Source organism: Salvelinus sp. IW2-2015, linkage group LG13 (assembly GCF_002910315.2).
Source record: "Salvelinus sp. IW2-2015 linkage group LG13, ASM291031v2, whole genome shotgun sequence".
NCBI lineage: Eukaryota > Metazoa > Chordata > Actinopteri > Salmoniformes > Salmonidae > Salvelinus > Salvelinus sp. IW2-2015.
The window spans coordinates 43,302,577-43,328,453 of record NC_036853.1 but is presented as its reverse complement, the minus strand read 5'-3'; the positions used below and the strand labels follow the sequence as shown (position 1 = coordinate 43,328,453).

General features: G+C 41.0%; 1 protein-coding gene and 1 non-coding gene across 3 annotated transcripts; both read left to right on the top strand.

Moving 5' to 3' along the window:
* Positions 1–206: 206 nt before the first annotated feature.
* Positions 207–25,099, top strand: map9 (microtubule-associated protein 9). 2 transcript variants are annotated; one of them, XM_023998357.3, is made up of 14 exons: positions 207–490; positions 787–863; positions 10,172–10,256; positions 10,442–11,002; positions 11,202–11,428; positions 12,815–12,926; positions 14,489–14,556; positions 14,981–15,051; positions 17,407–17,569; positions 19,365–19,454; positions 19,760–19,921; positions 22,326–22,471; positions 22,824–22,959; positions 24,849–25,099. In XM_023998357.3, the coding sequence occupies exons 2-14, from the start codon at positions 789–791 to the stop codon at positions 24,966–24,968; spliced, it is 2,016 nt and encodes a 671-aa protein (XP_023854125.1). In that variant the 5' UTR covers positions 207–490; positions 787–788; the 3' UTR covers positions 24,969–25,099. The 2 variants fall into 2 exon arrangements, with proteins under 2 accessions (XP_023854125.1, XP_023854126.1); XM_023998358.3 differs by lacking the exon at positions 207–490 and adding an exon at positions 581–657.
* Positions 22,490–22,565, top strand: trnaa-agc (transfer RNA alanine (anticodon AGC)). Its single transcript has one exon. It is a non-coding gene; the product is annotated as a tRNA-Ala (tRNA).
* Positions 25,100–25,877: the final 778 nt, after the last annotated feature.

Here is a 25,877-nt window from a genome sequence, read left to right as displayed (position 1 = left end):
TTTTTTAAGTTCATCGGACTCTGGGGAAGTAAAATAGGTCAAAGGGCTTCATTAAGTGTACGTGTATTCCTTTAAATMKTTTTTTTATTTTTTATTATGAAATATTGTTGCATGAATGTGTTTTACACTTATGTATAGGGAACCTTTATTATGAAAGTCCCACCTTGAGGAAAAACGTGACACGGAAGTGATCCAGAAACAGTTCCTTAGTTACTGTGTATGACTTTGTGTTTGTGGTAACTAGTGACGACCCAACAATTGCAGAGTTCTGTTAAATACCCTGGCCAGCGTTGAACCGGCCTATGGTCCGTCACGTGACACGGGGGGGTGGAGGCAGTCTGGTTCCAAAACGAATGCCATCGTTTTTTACCCGCTGCAAACTACGAAAACCCGGGCGCCCAGGCCAGATTAAGAGAATCCCCTCATTCTGTGAAACATGTTGTTTTAGCAACACACTACCTTCTTGACAAACAAGATCAAACCAACTGAGGTATAAAGATTAAATAGCTAACGTTAGCATACAGCTAGATAGTTGTTTTTCATGAGATAGCAGGATATTTCTTGCAGCTTTAGCTAAATCACGTTTTCCCTAGAAAGATAAAAGTGGGCTGGGTGAGCTAGCTGACGTTAGCTTATTCAAAACCAGAGATAACCAAGGTAACATTGATTTGTATGGCCAGGCGGTTTGTCTCAAATAGCTACAGTAGCTTGCAAATTAAAATAGCTTGGCTAGCTAACTAAGCTATTCACATGGCTGGCATCTCAAAATAACTTTTTGATTTCCAGGAATGGCAGATAAAGACTTCAGCACAACACTGGCTTACACCAAAAGCCCGAAGGTGTCGAGGAGAACAACTTTTCAGGTAGCTATAAACAGCTTGTTCAACACCTGTTTTTTCTGCTCAGCACGCATGACTAACGTAGTCGTTATATGCCTAACTGCCTATACCCACATTAAAAAATACTACCGTATACTATGATATAAGTACTATAGTATTCACTGTATACTGTAACGTTAGTATGTACTGTAGTATTTACAGTTAACTATAGTATAAATACTGTAGTAAAATAACTAGTATAGTAAATAATGTAATGTTTTTTGCAGATTGTAGTATACTGTAGTATTTACTGTTGTGTTTTTGCTGATGTTACTGTAGTATTTACTATAGGGTTTTTGTTTTATTATCTTTGACATAGAAGTGGTGGCATTCTCCTTGAGGAAACCTACTGGAGTTACGTTTTTAAATATGAACAACTTCATAGATAAGAACACTATAACAATATGGCAGAAAAAAAACGTATTCCACTAGAATACGGGCTGCCTAGTGGTGCAGCGGTTTAAGGCACTGCATCTCAGTGCTAGATGCGTCACTACAGACCCTGGTTAGATTCCAGGCTGTATCACAACCGGCCGTGATTGGGAGTCCCATAAGGCGGCACACAATTGGCCCAGCGTCGTTAGGGTTTGGCCGGGGTAGGCCATAATTATAAAAAAAAACAAGAAATATCATTTCCTAAAAACACAACCTTAAGGAACAATCTTTGGATAGCTTTTCAGAATTCACCAATAAATTTGTCCACATGGAAAACTAAAGGCATAGAAACCATAAATTAACAGGAAATACATGTATTTCCATGACACAATTAAAAAGTAATTATGGACTGACCAATGTCGATAGTTTCAAATACATGCAATTTAAAAGTTACATATCTTAACATTTCGATTTAAAATCTTTTGGACATCAGAACTATCTTAATAAGGGAATCTTATTTGAGTCAGAAAATGATTTTTATATGATAGGGAAGATATCCAAATGACTCCTCGAAAAAAAAAAACTATTGTAACCAAGAACTGATGTTGGCACAAGAAAGTTGGAACATAACGAAATTACAGTTAACAAAAATGTACACTTAATCCAGTATAAGCACATTTATTATACAAAAGAGACAGTGCTTGACTTGGGATGAAAGTACAGGAGCTGTCTTTTTCCATGTCGATCCATTAGAAAATGTTCACCAAAATTCACAAATTACATTATGCAATAGAAACTTCGGATTATTCACTGTTAAGGATTTATACACATTTTCCATGACTTTTAACCAAATTTTAATGACWATTATTATAGTATAATGAACGAGTAAGCATTATTGACACTGGAAGGCTGTTGTGCCTGATCCCATCCGATGAGAAGTATTTCTGTCTTAAATAATTCTGATTGGCTGGGCCTGGCTCCCTAGTGGGTGGGCCTACGCCCTCCCATGGCTGGGCCCCTGCCCAGCCATGTGAAATCCATAGATTAGGGCCTAATGAATTTATTTCAATTGACTGATATACTTACATGAACTGTAACTCAGCAAAATCTTTGAAATTCTTGCGTTTATATTATTTAGGTTATCTACAGTGCCGGTGGAAAGGCGACAACGACACCAATACTTTAGCTGTAGTTAACTTGTAGCAATTTCTTGCTGGTTATGTTTTGAATTGGTTATCTAGTTTGTCTGTTGTCTGGCATTATTTCATACCTGCTGCTGAAATGTCGCGCTCTCTCTCCTCTGGCAATGGCCCACTCACATTAGTGAACCCGTGTTATTTTGTTTGTTCGCATGAACATAATGTTGCTGTTACCGTCTCTTATGACCGAAAAGAGCTTCTGGACATCAGAACAGAGATTACTCACCTTGAACTGGACAACTAATTTTTCTTTAATGAGTCAGATGAGATGGATTTACTCGAGACACCCGACAAGGCCCTCATCCCCGTCATTCGCAGGAGGAAAAGAAGGAAATATCGTGGACGACGGTCCGGGTGCTTTGTAAAGATCCGTCGCCGCGAGGGTAATCTACCTTTACCATCGGTCCTATTAGCCAACGTACAATTAATCGATTATAAAATAGACGAACTACGAGCATGTATATCCTAACAACGGGACATTAATAACTGTAATATCTTGTGTTTCACTGATTTGTGGCTGAAGGACAACATGATTAACATACAGCTGGCGGGTTTTAAGCTTTTTCGGCAGGATAGAACAGCGGCCTCTGGTAAGACAAGGGGCAGCCTATGCATATTTGTCAACAACAGCTGGTGCACAAACTCTAAGGAAGTCTCAAGGTTTTGCTCGCCTGAGGTAGAGTATCTCATGATAAGCTGTAGACCACACTATCTAMCTAGAGTTTTCATCTGTATTTTTCGTATCTGTCCACATACCACCATAGACCGATACTGGCACTAAGACCGCACTCAATGAGCTGTATACGGCCATGAGCAAAGAGAAAAACGCTCATCCAGCGGTGGCGTCCTGGTGGCCGGGGACTTAAATGCAGGGAAACTTAAATCCGTTTTACCTCATTTCTATCARCAAGTTAAATGTGCAACCAGAGGGAAAAAAACTCTAGACCACCTTTACTCCACACTCAGAGACGCGTACAAAGCTCTCACTCACCCTCCATTTAGCAAATCTGACCATAATTTTATCCTCCTGATTCCTGCTTACAAGCAAAAACTAAACCAGGAAGCACTCGGTCAATAACAAAGTGGTCAGATGAAGCAGATGCTAAGCTACAGAACTGTTTTGCTAGCACAGACTGGAATATGTTCCGGGATTCTTCCGATGTCATTGAGGAGTACACCATATCAATCACTGGCTTCATCAATAAGTGCATCAATGACGTAGTCCCCACAGTGACACAGAAGCCATGGATTACAGGCAACATCCGCACTGAGCTAAAGGGTAGAGCTGCCGCTTTCAAGGAGTGGGACTCTAACCCGGAAGCTTATAAGTAATCCTGCTATGCCCTCCGACGGACCATCACAGGCAAAGTGTCAATACAGGACTAAGATTGAACCGTACTACACCGGCTCCGCTGCTCGTCGGATGTGGCAAGGCTTGCAAACTATTACAGACTACAAAGGAAAGCACAGTCACGAGATGCCCAGTAACACAACCCTACCAGACGAGCTAAATTGCTTCTATGCTCGCTTCGAGGCAAGTAACACTGAAACATGCATGAGAGTACCAGCTGTTCTGGACGACTGTGTGATCACGCTCTCTGTAGCTGATGTGAGTAAGACCTTAAAACAGGTCAACATTCACAAGGCCGCAGGGCCAGACAGATTACCAAGATGTGTACTCCGAGCATGCACTGACCAACTTGCAAGTTTCTTCACTGACATTTTCAACTTGTCCCTGACTGAGTCTGTAATACCAACATGTTTCAACAGAGTACCATAGTCCCTGTGCCCAAGAACACTAAGGTAACCTGCCTAAATGACTACCGTCTGTAGACATGAATGACTTTGAAAGGCTGGTCATGGCTCACGTCAACACCATTATACCAGAAACCCTAGACCCACTCCAATTTGCATACCGCTCCAACAGATAACCAGATGCAATTTCTATTGCACTCAACACTGCCCTTTCCCACCTGGACAAAAGTAACACCTATGTGAGAATGCTATTCATTCACTACAGCTCAGCGTTCAACACCATAGTGCCCTCAAAGCTCATCACTAAGCTAACGACCCTGGGACTAAACACCTCCCTCTGCCACTGGATCCTGGACTTCCTGTCGGGCCACCCCCAGGTGGTAAGGGTAGGTAACAACACATCCGCCACGCTGATCCTCGACACGGGGGCCCCTCGGGTGCGTGCTCAGTTCCCTCCTGTACTCCCTGTTCACTCATGACTGCAGGCACGACTCCAACACCATCATTAAGTTTGTTGATGACACAATAGTCGTAGGCCTGATCACCGACAATGACGAGACAGCCTATAGGGAGGTCAGAGACCTGGCCGTGTGGAGCCAGCACAACAACCTCTCCCTCAAGACAAAGGAGAATGTTGTGGACTACAGGAAAAGGAGGACAGAGCACACCCACATTCTCATCGGCGGGCTGTAGTGGAGCAGGTTGAGAGCTTCAAGTTCCTTGGTGTTCACATCACCGACAAACTAACATGGTCCAAGCACACCAAGACAATTGTGAAGAGGGCACGACAAAACCTATTCCCCCTCAGGAGACTGAAATGATTCTACAGCTGCACCATTGAGAGCATCATGATGGGTTGCATCACTGCCTGGTATGGCAACTGCTCGGCCCTCGACCGCAAGGCACTACAGAGGGTAGTACGTACGGCCCAGTACATCACTGGGGCCAAGCTTCCTGCCATGCAGGACCTCTATACCAGGCGTTGTCAGAGGAAGGCCCTAAAAATTGTCAAAGACTCCAGCCACCCTAGTCATAAACTGTTCTCTCTGCTACCGCATGGTGATCGATACCGGAGSGCCAAGTCTCGGTCCAAGAGGCTTCAAAACAACTTCTACCCCCAAGCCATAATACTCCTGAACAGCTAATCAAATGGCTACCCAGACTATTTGCATTGCCCCTTCACCCCCTCTTTTTTTACGCTGCTGCAATTCTCTGTTATTATCTATGCATAGTTACTAGCTCTACCTACGTGTACATATTACCTCAATTACCACGACTAATTGATGCCCCTGTACATTGACTCTGTATCGGTACCCCCTGTATATAGCCTCGCTATTGTTATTTTACTGCTGCTCTTTAATTATTTGTTACTTTTATTTGTTACTTTTTTTGTATTTTTCTTAACTGCATTGTTGGTTAAGAGCTTGTAAGTAAGCATTTCACTGTAAGGTCTGCAACTGTTGTATTCGGCGCATGTGACATACAATTTGATTTGAAATTCACGAATTCTACAGCACAATGGCAGTCACGTCTTAAGTGTAAATTAATAATCCATGCTTTCTGGGAATAGTATAAATTCCGGAAGTTGTGTGGGCGGAGCTAGAAAGTTGGCTGTCAGAAATATCACTATGTAAATGTACTGTTCATCCGTTTGTCTGCATATTTGAAGACATGCCATATGGGGGTGTAGTGAGATACCCGATGGGTTGGACGATTCTCTTCTCATAACTCATCTTGAAAAAAACGTATACTCAAAACTAGAGGTCGACCGATTAATCGGAATGGCCGTTTTCAAGTTTTCATAACAATCGGAAATCGGTATTTTGGACGCCAATTTTGACTCTTTTTTWAAAACTTTTTATTTTTTTACACCTTTATTTAAACTAGGCAAGTCAGTTAAGAACACATTCTTATTTTCAATGACGGCCTAGGAACGGTGGGTTAACTGTTAGCTATCTGTAATTTAAGCAGAAATAAACATTTGGGGCAGTTTCCCGGACACAGATTAAACCTAGTCCTAGACTTAAAAGCAAGTTTAGGTTGGTTTCACAGGCCCAAACCTAGTCTACTCTACTAAAAGCACGCTCAAGGGAGATTCTTTCATAAGCATGCTTTTTAGTCCAGGCATAGATTTATTCTGGGTCTGGTTGGAAACTTCCCCTTAGTGTTTACCTCAGAGCCATATATAGAGAGAGTTAGGCCAGGTTTTAGAGCGGCCGCCATGCTAGCGCCCATATAACCTTGAGAACCTTATTCTTGTAATGTTGGTGATGCAATACAAGAGCGCCTCCGACAGTTCTCTATGAAATGACCCGCTGTAAACAAGGAAAACAGCAGCGAATTTAAGATTTTTTTATTTTTATTGATATATCCAAGTCTGTACTGTGTTGTAGTGTCAACAGTGAAAGCATATCTGCTTTCACTGGACATCTTCATAGGTTTTGAAAACTATTAGAAATAAACAGCACAATGCAGAAGCGTTAATTATCACTTACCAAGGGCTATGGAGGAAAAAGTGGCACTCGACACATTCAGCCACATTGGCCTAACTCTATTTACATTGAGTGTACAAAACATTAGGAACACTTTCCTAATATTGAGTTGCAACCCCTTTTGGCCTCAGAACAGCCTTACTTTGTCAGGGCATGGACTCTACAAGGTGTCAAAAGCATTCCATAGGGATGCTGGCCCATGTTGACTCCAATGCTTCCCACAGTTGTGTCAAGTTGGCTGGATGTCCTTTGGGTGGTGGACCATTCTTGATACACACATGATACTGTTGAGTGTGAAAAACCCAGCAACATTGCAGCTGTCTCTTATACACATCTAGATGTGTATAAGAGACAGGCTCGTAAGCATTCATTCAAACAGCACTTTAGTGCGTTTTGCCAGCAGCTCTTCGCAAAGCTTCAAGCATTGCGCTGTTTATGACTTCAAGCCTATCAACTCCCGAGATTAGGCTGGTGTAACTGATGTGAAATGGCTAGCTAGTTAGCGGGGTGCGCGCTAATAGCGTTTCAAACGTCACTCGCTCTGAGACTTGGAGTAGTTGTTCCCCTTGCTCTGCATGGGTAACGCTGCTTCGAGGGTGGCTGTTGTCGATGTGTTCCTGGTTCGAGCCCAGGTAGTGGCGAGGAGAGGGATGGAAGCTATACTGTTACACTGGCAATACTAAAGTGCCCATAAGAACATCCAATAGTCAAAGGTATATGAAATACAAATCGTATAGAGAGAAATAGTCCTATAATTCCTATAATAACTACAACCTAAAACTTCTTACCTGGGAACATTGAAGACTCATGTTAAAAGGAACCATCAGCTTTCATATGTTCTCATGTTCTGARCAAGGAACTTAAACATTAGCTTTCTGAAATGGCACATATTGCACTTTTACTTTCTTCTCCAACACTTTGTTTTTGCATTATTTAAACCAAATTTGAGGCTAAATTGATTTTATTGATGTATTATATTAAGTTAAAATAAGTGTTCATTCAGTATTGTTGTACTTGTCATTATTACAAATACATTGTAAAAAATCGTCCGATTAATCGGTATCGGCTTTTTTGGTCCTCCAATAATCGGTATCGGCGTTGAAAAATCATAATCGGTCAACCTCTACTCAAAACATGGAAATCAATCTGCCATCATTAACACAATGGAAAAATCAAATGAATTATTATTTAAATATTGAAAGTACTTGGGCTATGGAGAGAAACAATATGGTGCAGTTTCAGGCCATGTGGCGGAAAGTGATGCGTGCGCTGGAGAYGGGGAGTGTGTGCTCGTGGGTCTGGGCAGGGGTGATGTAGTTGATGTTGTCGTTTGTATGTGTATGTTTTGTATTGTTTAAAAAAAAAAATATGAACCTATTGGAGAAATACTAAAAGAGCAAATTTTCCGTAACCTGTAGGTAGGTAGGACTGGGATCTAAACAGACAGTAAAGAGCTTATGCTCTTTTCTATAACCTGTAGGTAACACAATATATGGTCTACACTTGGCATGTATGTAGGTTTCTCACTTATGGGTGGCACAAATTGGGATATGCAGGAGGGGAATGGGCAGGGTAGGCCTTTATGCAAATTGACCGGACTGTAGTGTTTTTGCGTACATTACTGTAGTTTTACTACAGTGTTTTTTGAGTGGATAATACTGTAGTATTCTACAGTATACTACACTTTACTACAGAATTCTGTAGTAAGTACTCTAGTATTCTATGGTAAACTGTAGTATTTTTTTCATGAGGGTAAGTCATAGGCTAGAACAAAGAGAGCCTACCTTTCATCTGTGGCTTGAAGGTATAGGCCTAGCTTAGTAAACGCAACTCCATTATAGGCCCACATCTCAATGGAGTTGCAATGAGTGTCTGCGGAGTGTACCGCTATCAGTCGATACTTATAAAATGTCCATTATTTAATGCTTACCTTGTACCTATGTTTGTCCTGTGTAACTTTTAAGCTTTTCTTTGGGTGCTGAAATAAAAGTAGCATTTTACACAAAAACTATGAATTCTGACAATTCTGAAACAATCAGTATAAGCACAGGTACACAGTAAGCATCACAAAATTGATATTTATAAAAGTATTGAGTGGTACAACACGTTTCTGGCGGCCTTCTTCCATTACACAAAGGTGTTCGGAGCATGCTAGATAGCTAATTAGYACTAGTGGTCCCTCTGTCTTCCGTAAACACAGGCTGTAACATGGGAGATATGGCCATGTGGGAATGCTAACCATAACCCTATAAACGTGTGTAGTAGTTTTATTTTTATTTAATTTATCGCTGATTTGAAAGTTAAGTTCCATATGTTTCCAAAAGTGTATCAAATGCGAGGACTATTTGGGTTTAGAAGAGCTTCGGTTAATCAAACTCAACATGAAATGACTCAAAGAGTCATGACAAAGGCAAGGCCTGGCTAAATGATCTGTAATCTGTCAGAATGTTTGCATTAACGTGATACTTTTATGTGCACCAGGTGTTTGATGTGTACCTTGGAGACAGCAAACTTACTGGGTTAGGTTTCGGCCCCACGGAGACACATTAACATGGATAAAATTGTATGACGTACATCATTGTCCACTTCTGTCCATCAAAAGTACAACTCAAATCAACTATTATCGTTGATAAGAGGGACCGTTTTTTTTTTTTTTGTCGGTCAGTCATGATCTGTTGTCAATCATATGGCAACAGATGACTCCTATTTAAAAAGCGTTGTCTCCATCCAAAATTCTCGGACTCAAAATCCCAGTGTCTTGGCGCCCTTTAAGGGCCAGCTCAGTCTTGACTCTCTAGTTGGCCAGCCCAAAAAGGTTAGAGTTCAAATGATTGGTGACAAAATCATATATATATATATATATACAAAAAGGAAAACAAAAGAGGTAATGTGCTGTATAGTAGACGCAAGTGTCAAATGCACGTTGGTTTTGCAATTTCGTCATTTTCCAGCCCCAACGCTGATGTCTAACATCAGCACTCATGCGCTGAGGTGGGAGCGGTGGTAATATTTGAGGTGTTCTTACAAAGAAGCGCAAAAGGGACTATTTCAAGCAGCGCTAATGAGAAGTTAAGACCCACAAAAAGCAGGTCTTAACGTAGCGCAGTTGATAATGGCATGGATTTTGAGAGCGGAAGCGCAGCCTATCCAGCCATGGCACACAGTGCCCATGGAAGGAGAGATGTGCCTTTTGTGCCGGTGAATCTCGTATTTAGAAACATAACAAAACAGTTGGTTTCCCCCCATTTTTCTTTAATTTGATTAAAAACCAAGCATAATCTACCCTGCCCTTAATCAAGGCTGATTTGGCAGTATCGCATAGGTGCGTCTTTTTTATCCTGGCCGTTAGACAGAAGTAGCCTATGAACAAAACGGTTTTAAAATGGTCTACTGAGAGTGCTTTGAAATACACTGAGAGTACAAAACATTAAGGACACCTTTCTAATATTGAGTTGCACCCCCCCTTTCTTAGGATGAGCTGGAGGCAGCTGTTTCTGGTAGAGCAAGTAAAAAAAAGACTGACCAATACTCCTACTCAGATGACTTTGATGAAGATGGTAAGAAATTAGTCATACTAATGAGTGGCACATACATCGATCACTCGAAATCTGAACTTCAGTGCTCTTAAATCCCCCTATTGCACAATATCAGTTCATATTGGCCAGCTACCTTTTACATTAGGCAACACTGTTATAAGTTGACCACCAAATTACTGACGGATGTGCTTGTAATATTTTCCTAGATGTGTTGAAAGAACTTCTCAATTCAAGAAAAAAGAGAATCGATACCTTCAAGGCGGGAAAGAAGAAAGCCAAGATCAATGACTTCAACCTGTCGGATGACGAGGAGGAAAGCGAAAGGCCGACGAGAGTGTCGTTCATGAAGACGCGAAAGTCCACTTCCCCCTTACAAGATTTGGCAACACCTGACCCACTTAAAAATGAACAAACAGACGGCTTTATTGGAGGTAGCAGCGACCAGAAGGATTCGGACTCCTTACCCTCACTGCACTTTAAAAACCCTCACCAAGACTACACAGAATCCTCGGCATCACAGAACAGTCAGTTGAAATCTCCTCTTTCCCTACTCTCGCAACCAAGTCAAACAGAATCCCCATTACAATCAACTTCGGAGAACAACAGCCATTGGGATTCTCCCTTGCCCCTGCCATCTAATGGTGGTCTGTTGGAAACCCCATTGCCCTTGCCGTCTGAAAATAGTGTGAAGAGCAAAGAATCGGGGACTGGAGGAAAAGGAAAACTAGCTACTCCACTGCCACTCAACAGATGTGCATCCTTGACAGGTTTCTCCAAATCTCCTTCAATTCATAGCTTGTTCCTGTCATCATTATGCACAATTATGTATGATGTATTTGATATGGTCATGACACAATTTGTGGGCGACATTGATTCATTATCTTATTCGTGACAGCTATCATATCTGTTTGTAGCTATAGTCTTAGGAATTATTAGATATTATTGTCTAATCCCTTCCCCATTCAGACAGCGTTGTCGAGAATGAGCCGCCCAGACCCAAACCCAGGCAGAGGATCCTGAGGGTGAGCAGTCAAACCGAGGCGGAGCCTGTCGCCGTGGACAAGGAAACTCCTCCTAGCAGACCCCCCACCTCCTCTGTGTCCATCTCCCTTTCCTCTATTGACCAGGGTGAAATGGCCAGCACCCCCACCCCTTCATCTAGCAAAACATCTGCCAGGAGTCATAGTCGACAAGTGAGTAACGTGATGTTGTCTTATTGATACTTTGACCTGGACCAGAAACGGGTAACTTGGTGCCAGGTTTGTTTGTGCCATCTTGCCAACTCCTATTGTTTTTGTCGGATGGACATTGTTGCTTGGCTTGACTATAACCATACAGTAGGAGTTGGCAAGACAGTATACCTGGTGCCAGGCTAAGACACCATATAATTGTAAAGAGATATACAGGTAACTGTCAAAATTAAAGAAACACTTTTATTAAATGAGGGATACAAAGTATATTGAAAGCAGGTGCTTCCACACAGGTGTGGAATTGACATCCCATCATGCTTAGGGTAATGTATGGGGCGACAGGTAGCCTAGTGGTTAGAGCGTTGGACTAGTAACCGAAAGGTTGCAAGATAGAATCCCCGAGCTGACAAGGTAAATATCTGTTCTGCCCCTGAACAAGGCAGTTAATCCACTGTTCCTAGGCCGTCATTGAAAATATGAATATGTTCTTAACTGACTTGCCTATTTAAATAAAGGTAAAATAAATAAAATTAATGTATAAAATGCTGGGCAGGCCCAGTTGTCATAATTTTTTCTACCATGGTGAGAAGGAGAGATCTCAGTGACTTTGAAAGAGGGGTGATTGTTTGGGCACGTTTGGCAGGAGCTACAGTGACAGACTACTCAACATGTTTCATGATATGCCAAGGCCGTCTCAATCACCAGAGATCAACCCAATCGAACACTTATGTACCACCATCAACAAAACACCAAGTGATGGAATTTCTTGTGGAAGAATGGTTCCAGACACTTGTAGAATCTATGCCAAGGCGCATTGAAGCTGTTCTGGCGGCTTATGGTGGCCCAACGACCTAATTAAGACACTTATGTTTGTTTCCTTTATTTTGGCATTTACCTGTAGATTATCCAAGAGTAGGGATAATAAAGATGTAGACTATCTATACTAGTGGTCAATTTCTATGACCCTGCTGCTAGTGCCTTGGGATAGGTATAAACGATATGGATTTTGAAAGTAGCTCTACCTTTGCTGCAGATGGACAGAGTGGGATTTTCGCCATGTTGCTTATACCTGTCTCAGTCCTTTCAGATTGTCAGAAGTTCTTAAGGGTCGGAGGGGCGAGGAATGGCCATTCTTTTTCAACTCCGATTTATACTATCTAACATCTGTCGCTATCGTAACACATTTGAGGAGAGGTCATAATAATCTGCGGCATATAGATCAGTTAGATAAGGCTGTAATGTTAATGTAGTAATAGTAGTCAAAAACAATGGCACCATCGATTAGCTGGCCCTTATCACAACCTTTTGGATAATGACGATACGACAAAAATGCACATTTCGGATTCACATTGGACAATAAAGTCATTGTAATTTTGTATTTCACCACAGGGCCCCGTAGGAGACCACTCCATCTCATCTATACTCCGCAAATCGTCCTCTTCAACCGTAGGTCGGCAGTCAAACTCGCTGTACARATCTACTGACGGCACCTGGAGTGGAGGTAAGAAGAGCATGGGTGACATTTTCTGCTCGCTAAACAGCACTTAAGTGTGCAAAGTAAAACAACCGATAGGCCTACATCCAGCTGCAAGTATTGTTAGCTATCTGTAATTTAAGCAGAAATAAACATTTGGGGCAGTTTCCCGGACACAGATTAAACCTAGTCCTAGACTTAAAAGCAAGTTTAGGTTGGTTCACAGCGCCAAACCTAGTCTACTCTACTAAAAGCACGCTCAAGGGAGATTCATAAGCATGCTTTTTAGTCCAGGCATAGATTTATTCTGGGTCTGGTTGGAAACTTCCCCTTAGTGTTTACCTCAGAGCCATATATAGAGAGAGTTAGGCCAGGTTTTAGAGCGGCCGCCATGCTACGCCCATATAACCTTGAGAACCTTATTCTTGTAATGTTGGTGATGCAATACAAGAGCGCCTCCGACAGTTCTCTATGAAATGACCCGCTGTAAACAAGGAAAACAGCAGCGAATTTAAGATTTTTTTATTTTTATTGATATATCCAAGTCTGTACTGTGTTGTAGTGTCAACAGTGAAAGCATATCTGCTTTCACTGGACATCTTCATAGGTTTGAAAAACTATTAGAAAAAATAAACAGCACAATGCAGAAGCGTTAATTATCACTTACCAAGGCTTATGGAGGAAAAAGTGGCACTCGACACATTCAGCCACATTGGCCTAACTCTATTTACATTGAGTGTACAAAACATTAGGAACACTTTCCTAATATTGAGTTGCAACCCCTTTTGGCCTCAGAACAGCCTTACTTTGTCAGGGCATGGACTCTACAAGGTGTCAAAAGCATTCCATAGGATGCTGGCCCATGTTGACTCCCAAATTTCCCACAGTTGTCAAGTTGGCTGGATGTCCTTTGGGTGGTGGACCATTCTTGAACCACACATGATACTGTTGAGTGTGAAAAACCCAGCAACATTGCAGTTCATGACACACTAAACCGTGCACAAGGCACCTAGTACCATACCCCATTCAAAGGCACTTTTTTTCTTTCTTGCACATTCACCCTCTTGAATGGCACACATACACAATCCATGTCTCAATTGTCTCAAGGCTTAAAAATCCTTCTTTAACCTGCCTCCTCCCCTTCATCTACACTGATTTGAAGTGGATTTAACAAGTGATATCAATAAGGATCATAGCATTTCACCTGGATTCACCTGGTCAGTCTGTCAAGTTTTCTACTGTATATGACTCTTGTTTACCTGATGCACGCTATGCATTTGTGAGCTACAGTATTACATTTTTTTTGTTGAAAATATGAATTTGGACTTGATTCAATAKAACCTGCATTGCGATATTCACACAGCAGTTCTTTCCCTGTAAAAACCTAACAACAGACTACTTGGTCCAGTACTACTACCCCTCTCATAGGTAGAATTTTTCAGATAGGTATTGTGTGTGCCCAGGTAGAAGGTTATAAACAAAGACACTGCGTAAACATTGCTATAGTGGGTTTAGTTGTGTAAGTTGTTTCAAGAAGGACAACATGGACAACATCCAACACATTCTAAAAACTCCATCTCTTTTTACAGATGGACATACTTCAGAAGACAGCAAGGCAAAGGATGGAAAATACTCCACATCATTTGAAGAATATCAAGTAAGTAATCTACTACAGTTTTTTAATTTGCTTTGTTATTGAGATGCCATCTGATTTGACTTAAGAAATCTGATATTTTTGTATTGCCTATYGTATACCTAAAGTAATAGCTTCACCGCACTTTGTAATAATTTTGGAAAATAAACCATACTCACCAGTATAAAATTACATCCAACCACAGTTTCAGGTTTCATTAAAGGCTCAATCCAGTAAAAATCATGTCATTTTTATAGACTGCATTGAGGGACATTTTAACCTAAAACTAAACTGAGCTATAACTTTCTCTTTCCTTAAACTCCTCACCACACTGTTTTAGCTAGTGGGATTTACAGAAAATTGACAGATTAGAAAACTTATTGAGAGTGCATGATTGTGATAAGGTCCAGGAGTTTTCATGTAGGTGATTCATGCTGCTTCTTCTCAGGACGATTCAGAGGATCACCCAGATCATATAAGCAGACTCAGCCATGTGACTGAGAACTCTATCGACACCAGGTAAACACCATATTTCTCTACATTTATCTAAATCTTGCAGGGAAATCCTTCCTTTTCTATTTACCCATGGCCTCAAACTATATTATACTTTGCAAACTATAGGATAGTAGTATGCTTCATGCAAAAAAAATCTTCCATTATTGGTAGGTTAATAACTACTATACAGTACTGCAACATGATATTCCATTCTATTTTCAAATACTATGACATTGTTTGAAACGTAACTACTGCTTTTAATCAGGGCAAGGCGACCGGAAACATGACCGAAATACAAACAGTGTAGCTATGCCCTCCGCAAGGCAATCAAACAAGCTTAAGCGTCAGTATAGAGACAAAGTAGAGTCGCAATTCAACGGCTCAGACGCGAGAGGTATGTGGCAGGGTCTACAGTCAATCACGGACTACAAAAAGAAAACCAGCCCCGTCGCAGACCACAGTGTCTTGCTCCCAGACAAACGAAACAACTTCTTTGCTCGCTCTGAGGACAATACAGTGCTACCGACACGGCTCGCTACCAAAACCTGCGGACTCTCCTTCACCGCAGCCAACATGAGTAAAACATTTAAACCTGTTAACCCTCGCAAGGCTGCCGGCCCAGACAGCATCCCTAGCCACGTCTTCAGAGCATGCGCAGACCAGCTGGCTGGTGTGTTTACGGACATATTCAATCAATCCCAGTCTATCCCAGTCTGCTGTTCCCACATGCTTCAAGAGGGCCACCATTGTTCCTGTTCCCAAGAAAGCTAAGGTAACTGAGCTAAATGACTATCAGTAGCACTCACTTCCGTCATCATGAAGTGCTTTGAGACTAGTCACATATCACTTCCACCCTACCTGACACCCTAGACCCACTCCAATTTGCTTACCGCCCCAATAGGTCGACAGATGACGCAATCACACTGCACACTGCCCTAACCCATCTGGACAAGAGGAATACCTATGTAAGAATGCTGTTCATCGACTACAGCTCAGCATTTAACACCATAGTACCCTCCAAACTCGTCATTAAGCTCGAGACCCTGGGTCTCGACCCCGCCCTGTGCAACTGGGTCCTGGACTTTCTGACAGGCTGCCCCCAGATGGTGAGGGTAGGAAACAACATCTCCACCCCGCTGATCCTCAACACTGGGGACCCACAAGGGTGCGTTCTCAGCCCTCTCCTGTAGTCCCTGTTCACCCATGACTGCGTGGCCATGCATGCCTCCAACTCAATCATCAAGTTTGCAGATGACACTACAGTGGTAGGCTTGATTACCAACAACGAGACGGCCTACAGGGAGGAGGTGAGGGCCCTCGGAGTGTGGTGTCAGGAAAATAACCTCACACTCAATGTCAACAAAACAAAGGAGATGATCGTGGACTTCAGGAAACAGCAGAGGGAGCAGCCCCAAATCCACATCGACGGGACAGTAGTGGAGAAGGTGGAAAGTTTTTTTAAGTTCCTCGCCGTACACATCACGGACAAACTTAAATGGTCCACCCTCACAGACAGCGTGGTGAAGAAGGCGCAGCCAAAGCAAGCCAAAAGAAATTTGTCTTGTCACCGAAAACACTCACAAACTTCTACAGATGCACAATCGAGAGCATCCTGTCGGGCTGTATCACCGCCTGGTACGGCAACTGCTCCACCCACAACCGCAAGGCTCTCCAGAGGGTAGTGAGGTCTGCACAAGGCATCACCACGGGCAAGCTACCTGCCCTCCAGGACACCTACACCACCCGATGTCACAGGAAGGCCAAAAAAATCATCAAGGACAACAACCACCCGAGCCACTGCCTGTTCACCCCGCTATCATCCAGAAGTGCATCAAAGCGAGGACCGAGAGACTGAAAAACAGCTTCTATCTCAAGGCCATCGGACTGTTTAACAGCCATCACTAACATTGAGTGGCTGCTGTCAACATACTGACTCAAATCTCTAGCCACTTTAATAATTAAAAATTGGATGTAATAAATGTATCACTAGTCACTTTAAACAATGCCACTTCATATAATGTTTACATACCCTACATTACTCATCTCATATGTATATACTGTACTCTATACCATCTACTGAATCGTGCCTATGCCGTTCGGCCATCGCTCATCCATATATTTATTTATATTCGTATTCATTCCTTTACACTTGTGTGTATAGTTGTTGTGAAATTGTTAGATTACTTGTTAGATTACTTGTTAGATATTACTGCATGGTCGGAACTAGAAGCACAAGCATTTCGCTACACTCGCATTAACATCTGCTAACCATGTATATGTGACCAATAAAATTTGATTTGATAACTACAAGAAATGCATGGGGATCATTTTCATTTCTTGTTAACCTTGGTCATTCCTATTTTATTTTTATTTCCTTAGGCCCTCAAGTTCTCTGACAAAAAGCTCCCGAAAGTCGCAGAGTGTGTGTTCATACACAGCAGAGTCCAAATACTTGGGGTCGCTGAAAGTTCTGGATCGTAAAGTGCAGCTAAAGAAAGCAGAGCCCGGATCTGCAGATTCTCTCAGGGCGGCCATATACCAGGTATGGGCAGGATTTGATTGGATGACTTTGTAGATATGCATAATTGTGATAATTGTGAAAAGGGGCAGGAGTTTTCCCTGACCATGTGTCCTGAGCAGAAAACCTTTGGGCCCTATGCAGAATATATGAGAAAGATGAAATGGTATCTTTTGTGTCTCCGTTGTGATTATTAATTTACGATACAGTGCATTCGGAAACTATTCAGACCCCTTGACTTTTTYCACATTTTGTTACGTTACAACCTTATTCTAAAATGGATTAAATAGTTTTCCCCCCTCATTATTCTACACACAATACCCCATAATGACAAAGCAGAAAAAAAGTTTTTATACATTTTTGCAAATGTATTAAAAAAAATACAAACGGAAATATCACATTTACATAAGTATTCAGACCTTTTACTCAGTACTTTGTTGAAGCTTCTTTGGCAGCGATTACAGCCTCAAGTCTTCTTGGGAATGACACTACAAGCTTGGCACACCTGTATTTGGGGAGTTTTTCCCCATTCTTCTCTGCAGATCCTCTCAAGCTCTGTCAGGTTGCACAGCTATTTTCAGGTCTCTCCAGAGATGTCCTTRGGAGACTTGTCCTGAAGCCACTCCTGTGTTTTCCTGTAGGAAGGTGAACCTTTGCCCCAGTCTGAGGTCCTGAGCACTTTTGAGCAGGTTTTCATCAAGTATCTCTCAGTACTTTGCTCTGTTCGTCTTTCCCTTGATCCTGACTAGTCTCCCAGTCCCTGCCGCTGAAAAACATCCCCACAGCATGATGCTGCCACCACTTTGCTTCACCGTAGGGATGGTGCCAGGTTTTTTCCAGACGTGGTGCTTGGCATTCAGGCCAAGGTTGGTTTCATCAGACCAGAGAATCTTGTTTCTCATGGTCAGAGTCCTTTAGGTGCCTTTTGGCAAACTCCAAGCAAAGTGGTTTATGTCTGGCCACTCTATCATAAAGGCTTGATTGGTGGAGTGTTGCAGAGATGGTTGTCCTTCTGGAAGGTTCTCCCATCTCCACAAAGGAACTCTGAAGCTCTGTCAGAGTGACCATCGGGTTCTTGGTCACCTCCCTGACAAAGGCCTTTCTCCTTTGATTGCTCAGTTTGCCCGGGCGGCCGGCTCTAAGAAGAGTCTTGGTGGTTTAAGAATGATGGAGGCCACTGTGTTCCTGGGGACCTTCAATGCTGCAGACATTTTTTGGTACCCTTCCCCAGATCTGTGCCTCGACACAATCCTGTCTCAGAGCTCTACGGACAATTCCTTCGACCTCATGGCTTGGTTTTTGCTCTGACATGCATTGTCAACTGTGGGATCTTCTATAGACAGGTGTGTGCCTTTCCAAATAATGTTCAATCAATTGAATTTACCACCGGTGACTACAAGTTGTAAAAACATCCAACTCAAGGATGATCAATGGAAACTAGATGCACCTGAGCTCAATTTCGAGTCTCATATCAAAGGGTCTGAATACTTATGTAAATAAGATATCTGTGTTTTATTATTTTAAATACATTTGCAAAAAAAACAACAACTTGTGTTCGCTTTGTCTTTATGGGGTAATTGTCTATAGATTGATGAGGAACATTCTTTATTAAATACATTTTAGAATAAGGCTGTAACATAACATTTTTTWAAAGTAAAGGTGTTTGAATACTTTCCGAATGCACTGTATCTACCTTACCTCATCACTGTGCATATATATAATTATCTAAATGTTTGTATCTACATCTAAAAACTTGTCAAATGTGACTGTTTGTCTTAGTTTGATGAGGTGTACCATAACCATTTTCTGAAAATGACAGGAATGGCTGAAAAAAAAAGGGGAGAAGTTGCAAGAGACAATGCAAACAAAGAAAGAGGAACAAACATTAAAGGAAGAGAAGAGGAGAAAGGTGAAAATGCTGGCACTGCATCTTAAAAGTTTAAAGATTCTCTGTTTTAAAATGAACAATTGTGTAAATGTATTTACAGAATAATATTTCAATAATCAATTTATAGATTTTTAAAAAATTATTCAGATAGTTGAATGGACACTATTGAGATAATTTATTTTAAGAATTACCTTTCCGCCCAAGGTATGCATTATAAACAATTTTTAGGTCCTGTAGGTCTTAAGAGCACCTCATGTATTAATAGTAAACGATACAAGAAGAAAACAGCAAATCCTCAAATAACACATGATTACCTCTGTCCACAGGATGAGCAAGCTAAGATAGATGACGCCAAGGCCTCTTATGAGGCTTGGAAAGAAATGAAAACCGAAGTCATCAAAGCAAAAGTCAAAGAAAAGCAAGACGTGATCAAAAAGAAGCAAAGAGAAATTTATGAACAAGAAGAGAAAAAGGAATCTGCTAAAAAGGTATATACACTGAGTGTACAAAACATTAAGAACACCTGCTCTTTCCATAACATTGACTGACCAGATAAATCCAGGTGAAAGCTATTATCCCTTCTTGTATGTCACTTGTTAAATCCACTTCAATCCGTGTAGATGAAGGGGAGGAGACAGGTTAAAGAAGGATTTTTAAGCTATGAGATAATTGAGACATGGATTGTGTATGTGTGCCATGGGCAAGACAATATATTGAAGTGCGTTTTGAACGGGGTATGCTAATAGGTGGCTGATGCACCAGTTTGTGGTCCAAGGTCCAATGCAGCCATTTTTATCTCAATATAAAATAATTTCTGGGTGRCAATTAACTTCTCTGGGATATGTGGGACGGTAGTGTCCCACTTGGCCAAAAGCCAGAAAAAATGTAGCACACCAAATTCAAATATATTACTATAAAAATCAATCTTTCATGAAATCACACATGAAAGACACCAAATTTAAAGCTACACATGTTGTGAATCCAGCCAACATGTCTGATTTCAAAAAGGATTTACGGCGAAAGCACACCAAACGATTATGTTAGCTCAGTACATAGCCACAGAAAAACACAGCCATTTTCCCAGCAAAAGATAGTAGTCACAAAAAGCAGGAAAAGAGATAAAATTAATCACTAACCTTGATGATCTTCATCAGATGACACTCATAGACATCCTGTTACACCAGTGGTGTCAAACTCATTCCACGGAGGGCCTAGTGTCTGCAGGTTTTTGGTTTTTCCTTTCAATAAAGCCCTAGACAACCAGGTGTGGGGAGTTCCTAACTAATTAGTGATGTTAATTCATCAATCAAGTACAGGGAGGAGCGAAAACCCGCAGACACTCGGCCCCTCGTGGAATGAGTTTGACAACCTGTGTGTTACACAATACGTTTATGTTTTGTTCGATAATGTGCATATTTATATCCACAAATCTCGGTTTACATTGGCGCCATGTTCAGAAATGCCTCCAAAATATCCGGCGAAATTTAATTGCAGAGACGCACGTCAAATAACAGAAATACTCATCATAAACTTTGATGAAAGATACATGTTTTACATAGAATTAAAGATACACTTGTTCTTAATGCAACCGCTGTGTCAGATTTCAAAAAAACTTTACGGAAAAAGCACACCATGCAATAATCTGAGACGGCGCTCAAAAATAACAGAATTTCTCCGCCATGTTGGAGTCAACAGAAATACGAAATTACATCATAAATATTCCCTTTGATCATCTTCATCAGAATGCACTCCCAGGAATCCTAGTTCCACAATAAATCGTTGTTTTGTTCGATAATGTCATTACTTATGTCTAAGTAGCTACTTTTGCTAGCATGTTTAGTGCACATGTCCAAATGCTTGCGCAGATGCAGGCGAACTCGGACCGAAAACTTCAAAAAGTTATATAACAGGTCGAATAATCTAGTCAAACTAAGTAGGAATCAATCTTTCAGGATGTTGTTATCATATATATCCATAACGTTCCAACCGGAGCATTCCTTCATGTCTGTAGAAGTTATGGAACGCAAGGCAATATCATGAGGAAAGCGCCATGACCAGGAACTGGCATTCTGCCAGACCAATGACTGAAACACCTCCCATCGGCCCACATCACACTAGAGGCTTCATTCCACGTTCTACAGACTGTTGACATCTAGTGGAAAGGCGTAGGAAGTGAACAAGATCATATCTTACAGGGAATTTAATAGGCGATGAGTTGAATATTGACCAGTCTCAGAATTCTCACTTCCTGTTTGGATTTTTTCTCAGGTTTTTGCCTGCCATATGAGTTCTGTTATACACAGACATCATTCAAACAGTTTTAGAAACTTCAGAGTGTTTTCTATCCAATAGTAATAATAATATGTATATATTAGTATCTGGGACAGAGTAGGAGGCAGTTCACTATGGGCACGCAATTCATCCAAAAGTGAAAATGCTGCCCCCTATATCAAAGAAGTTAAGTACCCAGGTCAAAAAGCTTAGCAAAGAGCAACATTCTGGGAGGGGTCTGAGTGGGGAAGGGAAAGCTGAAAACTAGGTGTTATTRGAATAGAGGTTTGGAACTCTTTCTTATTGGTCTAATAACTAATTTACCGACTGGTGATGTCAGGCCAAAACTCTATCCCACCAAAACAGGCTGAAATTTCAGGCACTCTTTTCAAACCGCTCTTACACTAAAAGGGCATTATCATAATTTTCTCAATTCCACAGTATTATTCCAACCTGGTAGTGTGGAAATGTTTATATAAAACACAGTCAAATTGCATTTTTGATTGCGCTGGGCCTTTAAGTAGTTATTAAGCTTCACAGAATATATCTCAATGCATTATCTGCATTTATGCAAACATTATCTGCATTTATTCATATCTTTATGAATGTATGTCCCTGCAGGTTTTTGAAAAGTGGAAGCAGGGTCATGATGAACTTCTCAAAGAGAAATACAGGAAACAGAAGGAGGTTGAAAATAAACAAAAACAGAAGAAAGAAGAGACGGAAGAGGAGAGAAAGAGAGATTCCATATCTGCCATTTCTAATTGGTGAGAGCATCAAATGGTGGTCCTTGGTGGCCCAATTGGTTAAGGCGTGGCACTAGCAATGTCAAGGTCGTGGGTTCAATTCCTGCAGGGATCACATAAACATATTAMAATGTATGCAGACTACTGTAGACTGTCACCTTGGGTAAATGTGCCTGCTAAGTGGCATATTACTTTTCAAACATCAGTGGCAGATCTTTTTTAAAGTAACAAGCTTTGATGAAAGCTCTTTAAAATCACAGATAGAAATGTATTGGTCAGTTACACTAGAGGACGTTACAGTATTGGCATAGATACAGGATGTGATTGAATCAACTATACAATTGCTTTTTTTCTTCCCCTGGAAATGACATAGGAATGAAAGGAAGAAGGATGTTGTCCATGAAAAAGTGAAAACGGAGCGTCGGAAAGAGAAGATCAAAGAGGAGGAGGAGAGATACGAAAAAGAAGAGAAGGATAGGATGGCCTTGGAGATGTATGAAAAATGGCTGGTATGTACACTACTGTTCAAAAGTTTGGGGTTACTTAGAAATGTCTTTGTTTTTGAAAGAAAAGCACATTTTTTGTCCATTTAAAATAACATCAAATTGATCAGAAATACAGTGTAGACATTGTTAATGTTGTAAATGACTATTGTAGCTGGAAACGACAGATTTTTTATGGAATATCTACATAGGCGTACAGAGGCCCATTATCAGCAACCATCACTCCTGTGTTCCAATGGCACGTTGTGTTAGCTAATCCAAGTGTATCATTTTAAAAGGCTAATTGAAAACCCTTTTGCAAGTATGTTAGCACAGCTGAAAYGGTTGTTCTGATTAAAGAAGCAATGAAACTGGCCTTCTTTAGACTAGTTGAGTATCTGGAGCATCAGCATTTGTGGGTTCGATTACAGGCTCAAAATGGCCAGAAACAAAGACCTTTCTTCTGAAACTCGTCAGTCTATTTCTTGTTCTGAGAAATGAACATTGTTCCATGCGAGAAATTGCCAAGAAACTGAAGATCTCGTACAACGCTGTGTACTACTCCCTTCACAGAACAGCGCAAACGGTCTCTAACTAGAATAGAAAGAGGATTGGGAGGCCCCGGTGCACAACTGAGCAAGAGGACAAGTACATTAAAGTGTCTAGTTTGAGAAACAGACGCCTCATAAGCCCTCAACTGGCAGCTTCATTAAGGAGTACAGAGTTGCAGAGTTGCAAAGAAAAAGCCATATCTCAAACTGGCCAATAAAAATAAAAAGATTAAGATGAGCAAAAGAACACAGACACTGGACAGAGGAACTCTGCCTAGAAGGCCAGCATCCCGGAGTCGCCTCTTCACTGTTGACGTTGAGACTGGTGTCAACGGGTACTGTTTAATCAATTAGCCTTTTAAAATGATACACTTGGATTAGCTAACACAACGTGCCATTGGAACACAGGAGTGATGGTTGCTGATAATGGGCCTCTGTACGCATATGTAGATATTCCATAAAAAATCTGTCATTTCCAGCTACAATAGTCATTTACAACATTAACAATGTCTACACTGTATTTCTGATCGATTTGATGTTATTTTATTGGACAAATAAATTTGCTTTTCTTTCAAAAACAAGGACATTTCTAAGTAACCCTAAACTTTTGAACGGTAGTGTATGCACACAGACCACATTTAAGCAGCTTTATAGTCCCAGTCGGTATTCACGTAATAATAAGGAATTCCCCTCGACCWCGCCCACAAATCTTTCCTATTGACCCCCTTGTAAAGGAGGCAACTTTATCGTCAATCGTTTTGTTATACAGAAATGACAAATCAAATTTTATTGGTCACATACACATATTTAGCATGTTATTGCCGGTGTAGCAAAATGCTTGTGTTCCTAACTCCAACAGTGCAGTAGTATCTAACAATTCACAACAATAGACAAATCTAAAAGTAAAAGGATGGAATTAAGAAATATATAAATATTAAGATGAGCAATGTTGCAGTGGCATTGACCAAAATACAGTATACAGTGTATTCGGAAAGCATTCAGAACCCCCTGACTTTTTCCACATTTTGTTACGTTACAKCCTTTTTTCTGAAATGTATATGTTTTTTTTTATATATATATWTRTWTTTTTTWATCAATAGTGAAGACATCAAAACTATGAAATATCACATATGGAATCATGTAGTAACCAAAAGTGTTAAACAAATCAAAATATTTTGTATATCTTCAAAGTCGCCACCCTTGATGACAGCTTGAAGTAAAAACAAATATTTTTTTACATTGACAAATTCAAGTCACTTTCTGAATTTACTGACTTCAATTCGAATTGAACCCAACCCGCCATGTTGAAAATTACATTTTCTGCCAATTTAGCTACTTACTATGTTGTCTGCAATTCTCCTACAGAGAAGGAAAGAACGCCAACAGACAAGACAGAGGAAGGAGAGACAGATACAAGCTATTCTACAAGACGATCCACCTCCCCCTTGGAGTCCACCTAGTAAAACTGTGCCTTTTGGAAAATAATCCCTGCACAGCCTATGGATTTATGTTGATACATATGGAGTTTGCATATTTAGATTGTTGTATGTTTTTATCATGACTGAAATTGTGTTATTTATGAAATTGTATAAAATTCATTAGAATGATTTTTGGAATTCTGTGTACTTTGTGGTTTTATTGGGTTTTCTGTATTGAAATGTAATCTTGCATGACACATTTCTTCATGACTTCATACATGGAGAAACTCAACACAACAGAGCCATACATACTATGTATGTACAGTACACACYTTTGTGTGATATATATATATATTGACACCCCTTCAAATGAGTGGATTTGGCCATTTCAGACACACCGTTGCTGACAGGTGTGTATGGCTCTGCATTCTCYATAGACAAACATTGGCAGTAGAATGGTCTTACTGAAGAGCTCAGTGACTTTCAACTTGGCATTATCATAGGATGCCACCTTTCCAACAAGTCAGTTTGTCAAATTTCTGCCCTGCTAAAGCTGCCCGGTCCACTGTAAGTGCTGTTAATTGTGAAGTGGAAATGTCAAGCAGCAACAACTGCTCAGCTGCAAAGTGGTAGGCCACAGAAGCTCACAGAACGGGACCCGCGAGTGCTGAAGCGCGTCTTTCCTCGGTTGCAACACTCACTATCGAGTTCCAAACTGCCCCTGGAAGCAAAGTCAGCACAATGCTCTTGTGGYTGAATGGAAGCAAGTCCCCACAGCAATGTTCCAACATCTAGTGGAAAGCCTTCCCAGAAGAGTGGAGGCTGTTATAGCAGCAAAGGGGGGACCAACTCCATATTAATGCCCATGATTTTGTAATAAGATATTCAACAAGCAGGTGTCCACATACTTTGGTCATGTAGTGTATCTGCTTGACTCTTTGGTCCTGTTCAAATTCCTTAAAAGTGCATCCTTCAT